Genomic DNA, 9,827 nt, shown 5'->3' with positions numbered 1-9,827 from the left:
GACTCTCACACTAACCCTCAAGCAATCGTGGAGTGACCTGTGAACCCCCTTCCCCAGAAACAAGTGAAGACGGGAGCACAGTTAACCACCGTGCTGCGCTGAGTTTATTGTAATTACCTAAGTGTAGTTACAGGATGAGAGCTACGCTCGTGGTGTCCCGTCTTCCCAGCACTCTTTGTAAGAGTGATTACAAAGTACATGTACACATGAGAATACAGTAACACACTGTATTACACACTCAGTACTTCGGAAGTGAGTATATATAGTGTAACGTACAATTATGTTACGTTGTTGGGTTGATTAGATACACAGTGTTTAGTGAGTTTCATATTTATTTAGTAGTCCTGGATACATCTGTAGCGAGTATATTATTGGGATAATCTACTCGCTACAGCAGTGTCGTAGACGTTGAGACGAAGCCTGGAGCAGAGCAGAGAGCTGAGTGTGGCCGGAGTCGTGGAGCTCTATGTGGGAGAGCGTTGTAGCTGGATGAGGTCGTAGTCTGCTGCCTGCTCTGTGTCGAAGCTGTAGCGTCTTGGGTCGATTAGAACTGCCTACACCGAGTACTACATTCTTGACTGGAGATTTTACTGGTTTGCTATTCTCAAATCGCTGGCTTATATACGGTGACTACACCTCACAGTAAGATAGGAGGGTGGAAAAACCGTTACCTGTAAATAGGGATAGGATTATAGCTTGTGTAATTAGTTATGCCATTAAGATGATGAGATCTACAATAGCACCGTGAAGAAATCCACGGTGCGCATGAAATAAAGTGTTCCCAAAAAATTCTTTTTTCTTCGTAAAATGATAAATTCCCTTCCCTGAACTGTCGTAAAAATAAATACCAAATTCCACTTACTTTGGCTGTGGGGACGTGGACAAGGTGCTCTGTGACGTCATCAGGGCCTGCTCCCCAGTGCCTGAAAAAAAATCGCCCAGACACGGTCGCGCGGGCCATTCAAGCATCGGGTGTTGCCACAAATATATTTTCAATTATTTGTTTTATGTATTTCCAATGCGGTTTTATTTGTTTTCTATTGTATATGATGCATATTTGTGTCCTTTACAATATGTATACAGTAGAACGTTCATAATGTTCCATGGAACTGTGATACATGTGTCAGTAATGTCCACAATAAATGTTTATTACCGCAATATTACCCGTTAAAATTTCACTAAAATTACAATATGTAGTTTCACACACTATTTACACAGTAACACACTGTATTACACACTCAGTACTTCAGAAGTGAGTATATATATAATAATCAACGAAGTAGCCCATGGTACACAGCGCGACTTCGCTCTCAGTGCACCAGGTACAGATAAATTTTCACTTCCTGTTTCTTCATTCTGTGTGCTTGCAAATAACGCACTCATGTACACCCTTGGCTTTAGTACTTGTAGGTTGTATGCAGCCAAGCTTGTAAAGCATAAGGTAGTATTGAAAAGATTATAAGAAAGGTCGATTTGTAAAGTAGTCTTGAAAAGATCGCTTTGTATGGTCCCACACAGGAAGAAATTCAGCTTACCTCAAGAGTGTCCGTCAGTCAAAGAGATTCAGCTAGCCTCAAAGAGTGTCTGTCAGGAAGAGATTCAGGTATTCATGAAAATATATATGGAAAACACCACCATGTAAGCTGCTAACACTGTTCACCTATGCTATTTGTATCAGATACATCATCACTGAACGCAGAAAACGATTTATCTACAGTATGTATCATTTAAATAATTGTAGATAGCATAGGATTGCAAGGGTGACGCTCAGAGCTACAACTGGATACGCTGCTGTATCGTCTTCATAGGTGCTGTATCACTTGCATCAGACCTTTGTGTTAGGTCCTTATTGCGCCTAGCTTCACCAATATTATGACCCTTATGTTCTTCAAACAATAAGGTTTGAACTTCACCGACAGAGCGTTATCTTTCAACACAGTCAGATAGGTGTTTGGGAGCCAGAGGCGCGTGCGCCACCCATGGTTGCTCATTCAGTACTAACCCAGCCAGCAGCCCTAGGGCATTCTAGGAATTTTTTCCAAGATGGCTGCGTCTCATTGGAGGTCCTAAGAGTCCATTTCGTACACAACTAACCTCGTACACATTTAGAATTGGTTACGAAAAATCAAAAATAGTTTTCTGGGTTGGGCAATTTCCCGCCGACCGAGAATACTCGGTTGGCGCAGTTAAGTGGTTAAAGCAGAGAATCTGGAGGGAGAGACAAGGAATGGGTCCGAGAATACCACACAAGACCCAGCCAAGTCACGAACCTGAGACTTGTACCCGAATAACGTCATCAGTAGATTGGGTTAACTTAGTCACAAGCATGCAACAAAACTCCCAGGACTCTGGGTCGAAGGTGTGACCAACCCAGCAGCCAGTGTGACGGAGGCAAAAAACAGTGAGAGTCACCCTGAGACAAGGGAACAGAGCAACCCTCAAACTCGCACAAAGCAAGGAGAGACTCAGGGGTCACATCCATCGGACCCACGTGCCCCCGTGAGGATTCTCAGGGTCCTGAGACAGAATTTACGCTCAGGAAAGCCCAGGCAGGGTATTGCTAACCGACACCCAAGTTTACCAACAAACTTTCTAGAAGCTGAACCCCCAAGATGTGTACACTCACAGGGGTTTAGTATAGGGGGCAACCAAGCAAAGGCAGACCCCCATCAAGCAGGGAAAATAAAAACAAAAATAAAACCCCGCAAGAGGACAACGTACCCAGCTGGGGAACAGAACCTGCTGCTATGAGAGGTGACAACTAGCTGCACAGTACCCTGTGCCCCTACCAGTGCAAACTACCTCTTACCCTAAGGCGATCAAGGGTACCAGAAACACCCTAGCACACAAAGGGCAGCCAAAAGCAGAGGCAGAACCCAAGGACCTTGTGGAAGGTGGCCCCAGGCCCCAAGGGCAGTACTTACCGAGCACCTAGGGAAGGTATCCCTAGGCGCATGCAGCCCGAGTACTCAAGAATTACTCCTGGCTTGCACACCCCCAAGGAACAGTCCCCACACCACTAGGAACAGAGCTGAAGACAAATCAGGAGCAAGAGCACACAACTTCTGCCTATCACATCAGCCTCAAAACTGGAGTTTTGGGTAGCTGGCACGAGGGGTCTGGGCTTCCCCTTCTCTGTCCTAGGGAGTGGGTAGTTGCACAGACGGAGACACGGTGACGTGGTGATGTCATGCTTGTTTGCTCATTTTTGTCTGGGGAGTTATGTTCACAAGTTTGGCTTTCAGTAGCAATTTCTTAACCAGAATAGGGGTTTGTTTTTGGGATGCTTACCTTTCTGGATGCCTGACCCAGTTGATGGCAGACAGAATGCTTCCAACCACATGGGGGGTTTCTATAGGCCATTGCTTCTCATGCCTATCTGAGGGGGCCAGATTCTGGCTCATGGTCCTCGGTAGGCCTAAGAACTCCATTCACACTGATGCCAAAGTCTGACATATCCGTATCAGTCTGGATAAACTTCGGGGGAGCCATAGGGGCTTCCCCCAAAAAGAGCAATAGCTCTGGGTCTCACCCAGAAAAGGGCACTTCATTACATTCAACGCTGGTTATTTAATCATGTCAGAAAATTGTCACCAAATTGATTGGGCGAGATCTTCTTCAGTAGCTTATTGTAAAAGAAGCATTTTCAACAGAAACATTATTTTTACTGTATCAGGATATAGTATCATTATCAGACAATAATGCAGTATCAGTAATGGACAAAATATTGGTATCCATACACCATTAATTCCAAGCATTGATAAAATGCAAATTCTTTCACATAGTTTCTTCATCAATGAAGTTTTCTTCATTGATGAAGAATTTTCACAAATTCTTCATCAGTGCTTTTCATTTACTGAAGTTTTTTTTACCATATGAACATTGAATTGCTTACCCTTCAAGAAATTAAAAAATAAGAAAATATGAAAAATTAAATAAAACAAATCTTTGTACAATATATAGAACCAGACACAGTAATAACTGAAACAGGAAATTATAATTAAACACTTATTGGTTTTCAATTATCATTTATGTACTGTATGTGTTAAAAATATTTATTTTATTTTTTTTTTCTTTATATATACAACAGTTCTTATATTCTTGTAAAGCCACTAGCATGCATAGCGTTTCGGGCAGGTCCTTATTCCAAATTTTCCCCAGAATACGACCTGCCAAAAATCTTTTAACCACCAGGTACCCATTCACTGCTGGGTGAACAGATGCTACAATTAAGGATTCTCCCAGTCAATACTACCCGGCCAGGATACGAACCCAGGGCAAAACGCTGGCAAAGCACTGGGCGAGTGTTTTATCACTGCACCATGCCGTATTTGCTGGCATAAAAGATGTACTTTTTTTATTTTTAAATACAGTATATGCAAAAAATTGCCCTGCATCTAATGCAGCCGTATTATGGATGGGAGGCCAAGTGTCGCAGGCTAGGGAGGCAGATGAGCATACTGGGCAAGTTTGCTAGACATAAAAATCAATCCTAATAATACAATATTGAAAATAGGCCAAATTATTGCAGTAAATTGTGTTACTAATGCAGTAATACAATACTGAAAACAAGCCGATTTATCACAGTCTGTTATCACAACTTACGAAAAATTGCTTACCATACATCAGCAGTTATGAGTGAAGCTCGCATCATCTTGCTTCCTTACCCAGCATACATAACCCATGCTTGATATATGTCATACATTATTTATTTTTTATCTTTAAAGAAACATATATTCAAGATCTAAATGAAAAATGCTCCTAGAAATTTGAAAGTTATGTTCAACTTTCATCTGCCTGTCAGCCATTTGCAATGAGTGAGTAATAACAAAACCAGAGCACTGCGATGGTGTGCCACCACTGGGAGTGCTGTCCTGGTGGCCTGATGCGGCAACACATCCAGAAATACAAGTTTTACATCCTGTATAGCAATTCTCTTGCCCAAAATATAAACAAATACAGAGCCGATCTTAGAGGAGGTAAGAGTTATGTACAAAAATCACTTTAAAATATCTTTCAATAAATGTATGATGAAACATACTATAATAGTTTTGCTCCACAAAATATCTTTGTAAAATAGGGGGTGCATCTTATGTGAGGATGCATCTTTTACCCAGGCAAATACGGCATTTCTGGGGGGAGCCCCGTCGGCTCCCCGAGCTATCCCAGGCTGATATGCTAATGTCAGACTTTGGCATCAGTCATGTGTATGGAGTTCTTAGGCCTACCGGGGACCACGGCCAGAACCAGGCCCCCTCAGAGAGGCAAGGGGAGCAATGGCCTATAGAAACTCCCATGTGGTTGGAAGCATTCTATGTCTGCCATCGACCGGATCAGGCACCCAGAAAGGTAAGTGCCCCCAAAACAAACCCCTATTCTGGTTAAAATTGCTACCAAAAGCCGAACTAGTGGATAGAACTCCCCAACAGAAAACGAGCAAACTAGTATGACGTCACACGTCGCCACGCAACTGTCTGTGTAGCTCCCCACTCCCCGGGAGGGGGAAGGGGGAGCCCCAGACCCTTCATGCCGGCTACCCACACATCAGTTCTTGAGGCTGATGCTATAGGCAGAGGTCGTATGCTCTGGCTCCAGTGTCTTTACAGCACTGTGCTTTGTGTGTGGTGTTTGTTTTTCCAAAGGTGCAAGAGCCAGGAGTTATCTTCAGTACTCGGGCTACATGCGTCTAGGGCTGCCTTCCCTAGGTGCCCTGTAAGTACTGCCTTTAGAGCTTGGGGCCACCTTCCTCAGGCTCCTTGGGACCTGCCCTTGCTGATCTGTTCTACCGTTCGGTTTTTCAGCCGCCCGTTGGGCTCTTGGGTGTTCTGTTCTCCCTTGTTACCTGCGGGTAAGTGGCAGTTTGCACTGGTAGGGGCACAGGGTGCTGCGCAGCTTCGTTTTCCTGACATAGCGGCCGGCTCTGTTCCTTGGGGTTCGCAGGGGTTACTTGATCTTGAGACTCGGGCAGCTTTGGGGGATGCCCTTTCTGGGGAGGCGGCTGAGGCTTTCGAGTCTTGTCTCCCGGCCAAAGCTTCTGAGTCTGACCACTGGGCCCCCTTCCTTCTGGCTTCTGCAGCTGCATTGTCCTTGTCTTGTGGGGTCGGTGCTTGGGGAGATGACTCGGCCCCGGGTCCTGCTGTGGGGGACCTAGGGGCTGACTTTGGGTCCTTGGGCCCTGCTAGACCCCGCCTGGGCTTTTATTCCCTCTGAGCTTACGGTTGCAAGGAGTGGGGTTTTCTTTCCCCCCCCCCTCTGCGTACGAGTTGGATTTGGTGTCGGCCCCTCCCCGGGTTCGGTTCCGTGTTCCCCCGGGTGCGTCGGTTCCGTCTTTCCGGAGGTTTTTGGCTTATCGCATCCAACTTGGTGTGGTGCGGGCAGTCCATGTAGCATACCTCCTGTGTGACCCAGATTATGCCTCGGAGATGGATTCCATGGAATTCAGGTTTGGGACTTCGTTCCCTTTCTGGCTCCGTTACGAGGTTCCAGAGTCTTCCTGGCTAGCGGACTGCCCCTTGTTTGTTTTGGATGCCTGACATTCCTTCTGTCGATCCTGCACGCTGGAGTGGTGGGAAGCTTCCACGGAGGTTCAGGTTTTCCTGAGGGACGATCTTGAGTATCTGAATGAGTGCTTGTTTGCCCCTGCCCTTCCACGTAATGTTGGCGTTGTTCAGCTCCAAGTGCAGGTTCCCTCCCTTTCGGCGACACTTGTTGAGGAGGACTTGTGCGCCTGGGGCCTTTTGGTTTCGGCCTTGTGGTTCTTTTCCCTCCTGGAGCTGTCCTCAGATTGGCTCGTGGAGGATGTGAGGGCGCTTGGGTCCGTCCTTGGATCCTTCGCCTTGTCCTCGGCGGCTTGAAGCTTGTTGAAGCTTTTAGCGTCAATTTTGCGGGATGTGGTTTCCCTGTTCTATGCTTCCCGGCTCGTGTGTCGGCAGGCGGTGCTGGGTTCCTCCATGGAATCTGCTTGGGCCCTGGCTCTTAGGTTGTCGTCGCTTTTTTGTCCTCTTCTGTTTGAGGCGTCTGCCGTGGCGCAGTTTATCCAGACTGCTTCGTCTGCTTGTCGCTCGATGTCGGACTTACTGGTCCTCCGGGAGTCCTGTGGGGGGTCTTCCTGGAGGGGTCATGCCAGGGCTTGGGGTTCCTCTCGTTGTGGTAGGCCACTGGTGTCAGGTTCGGGTTCGGCGGCTTCTTTGGACCCGCCCTGACTGATGACTGATGCCAAAGTCTAACATTAGCATATCAGCCTGGGACAGCTCTGGGGAGCCTCTGGGACTCACCCAGAAAATGGCGTTTCATTACATTCAACGCTGGTTTTTTCAAATACAGTAGCTAATCTTGTAATATTACAGTAAAATATATCATCCCTTTTGTGTACAGTAATTTTTACTTTAAAAAAATTATTCAAATACTATACTGTATATGGAAATTTCATTTAATAAAAAAATACTGTATGATTAAGTTTGTGAGTTCACAAATGACATCAATTTATTGAGACACCCTGAGAAACTGTTTACAGTATTTTACTTCAATAGATTATATATAGGAGCCCAGTTTGATCCTTTACAAAGCATGTGGAGCATTATAGCCATCTTTATTGACCATGTGAGTGTTCATCTTGGTGGTAAAAGCAGCTAATGGACCAACAGGGGAGACCAAATTGTAAGAGAAAGGCAATCTCGACTTGCTACTCTGAGGCCGCTGCACAGCTAAAAAGAAAAAAAGAAAAGTATTTAGAGGATATGAAACATTTCTTTTCAATCAGGGCACTCTGTCAATCCCTTAGGCAAATTTTCACTGCCAAAGGAAAATCATAAATACCCACCAGGGCCAGTGATACTTTCAACACCCGATAGAGCATGGATCTTCTCTAACTGTCTCCTACTGGTCATAACAAGAGGGAGTGTTAAAATAGACAGGTTTATGGTGGTAATTACTCAGAAAAAACTGGGCAAAAGACAGGGTATTAATTATTTATTTAGTATTATTTGAACAGTATCATAGTTATATACAAGGGCCCCTCCATTTACAAATTTAATCCGTTTCCAGAGACGGGTCATAACTTGAAAATTAGTAACTCGAGACAAATTTTTCCATAAGAAATTATGTAAAATGAATTATTCCTTTCCACACTCCCAAAAATATTTACTTCAAAATACATTTCATACATAATACTCACACATACTGTATTTTGTACTATAGTATGTGCAAGTTATAGTTCACCTTTATTGATGATTCTTGTTGGCATATGGAAGACAGTAAGGAGGGGGGAAGGAGGAGAGGTGTTAGTGTTTAGAAGGGGTAATCTCCTTCCATTATAACATCAGGCAGTGATGACTTCTCTGGGGTACTCTCTCTCTCTCTCTCTCTCCTACGTTTTGCAGGCATACCACTAGGACCAAGTTGTGGCTCACTGATTGATTGTCTTACTAAGAATCTGTCTAATGACACTTGTTTTTCCCTACATTTTAACACTTGGCTGTAGTGAGACATCATATTGTCATTAAAAAGGTCAATGCAACGGCCTGCTACAGCTTTATCTGGACGAGTTTTTTCAACAAAACTTTGCAGTTCTTCCCATACTTTACACATTTTCTTAATGAGGAAGAGACTGCCTCTACTGACAACTATTTTCTTAAGTTGAAGTTTACCACTGTTTTCTTGGGACCTATGGCGTGATATATAATATGTAATTACTTTTATGTTAAAAAAACCCAGCATTGAATGTAATGAAACGCCATTTTCTGGGTGAGCCCCGGAGGCTCCCTGGAGCTTATCGGGCTAATGTATGTTATATTAGGCCGGGACATTAGCTAAGGAGTTCAGACCTACCAGGGACCAGCGCCAGAACCTGGCCCCTTCAGAGAGGTTTCAGAGAGCATTGGCCCTGGAAAACCCCTTTGTGGTTGGGGTTTTCCTTATCTGCCATCGACCGGGGTTAGGCACCCAGAAAGGTAGGCATAACAAAACAAACCCATATGGTAAAAAAGAAAAAAGAAAACTAAACTAAACCAAAAACCGAACAGAGAGGTAGAAACTCCCTACAATCACAAGGAAACAAGCAAACAAGCAAACATCACACTTTACTGCTGCGCCGATCGTCCGCGCAGCCCTCCCCGCCCCGAGAGGGGGAGGGGGAAGCCCCGGACCTACCGCGCCGGCTGCCAAGCTTCAGTTTGGAAGCTAAGCTTCAACCAACGTGAAAAAACCGCCGACCGGTGGGAGGGAGGGTTGCCAGGGAGCCTCCGGGGCTCACCCAGAAAATGGCGTTTCATTACATTCAACGCTGGTTTTCTGTGGGGGAGCCTCTACGGCTCCCTGGAGCTTCATACTCAAAGAGAAGGAAAAGAAAGGGCTAACCCGGGAGGCGGCCGCCACAAACTCTGCAACGCAAAGCCGAGACAACAGGTCGCAACCTGCGAGCCAAGGCAACAAGAGCGCACAGGAGCAGACGCACAAAGAATGGGCGGCCAAGAACCTGTGCGACTTTCAAATCCCTGCGCCCGAAATGAGCCCTAGACGTCCCAACACAGCAGCAAAAGCTGCAAACGTCCGAACAGCATGGGCGCAAGGACAGACTGCAGGCTGGAAGACTGAAAAACTCTGCGGACGACCTGGGAGACCCGAGCCCTGAAAACAGGGAATGAGGGGAACTGGATCAAACCAAAGCGCATCCCCAGACAGTCTTCTGCAGGCTGGAAGACTGAAAAACTCTGCAGACGACCTGGGAGACCCGAGCCCTGAAAACAGGGAATGAGGGGAACTGGATCAAACCAAAGTGCATCCCCAGACACGGTACGCTGGTAACGGTAAAAAGCGCAACCGGACAACAC

The 9,827-nt window shown here is 45.7% G+C and overlaps 1 protein-coding gene across 6 annotated transcripts in view; it reads right to left on the bottom strand.

Moving 5' to 3' along the window:
- Positions 1 to 362: 362 nt before the first annotated feature.
- The window catches only part of LOC123757979 (inversin), a 195,027-nt gene continuing 185,562 nt past the window's right edge, over positions 363 to 9,827 (bottom strand). For 5 of the 6 annotated variants that reach the window (XM_069338860.1, XM_045742048.2, XM_069338859.1 and 2 more), the window contains one exon: positions 4,009 to 7,703. In XM_069338860.1, coding sequence (XP_069194961.1) covers positions 7,558 to 7,703 — 146 coding nt within the window. In that variant the 3' untranslated portion in view covers positions 4,009 to 7,557. Of the gene's footprint in view, positions 672 to 4,008; positions 7,704 to 9,827 lie in introns of those variants that run through there. The other variant, XM_069338861.1, reaches the window with a different exon arrangement.

The sequence above is a fragment of the Procambarus clarkii genome, chromosome 40 (genome assembly GCF_040958095.1).
Source record: "Procambarus clarkii isolate CNS0578487 chromosome 40, FALCON_Pclarkii_2.0, whole genome shotgun sequence".
Lineage (NCBI taxonomy): Eukaryota > Metazoa > Arthropoda > Malacostraca > Decapoda > Cambaridae > Procambarus > Procambarus clarkii.
The sequence above is the reverse complement of the archived record's forward strand: the minus strand, read 5'-3'. Positions and strand labels throughout refer to the sequence as shown.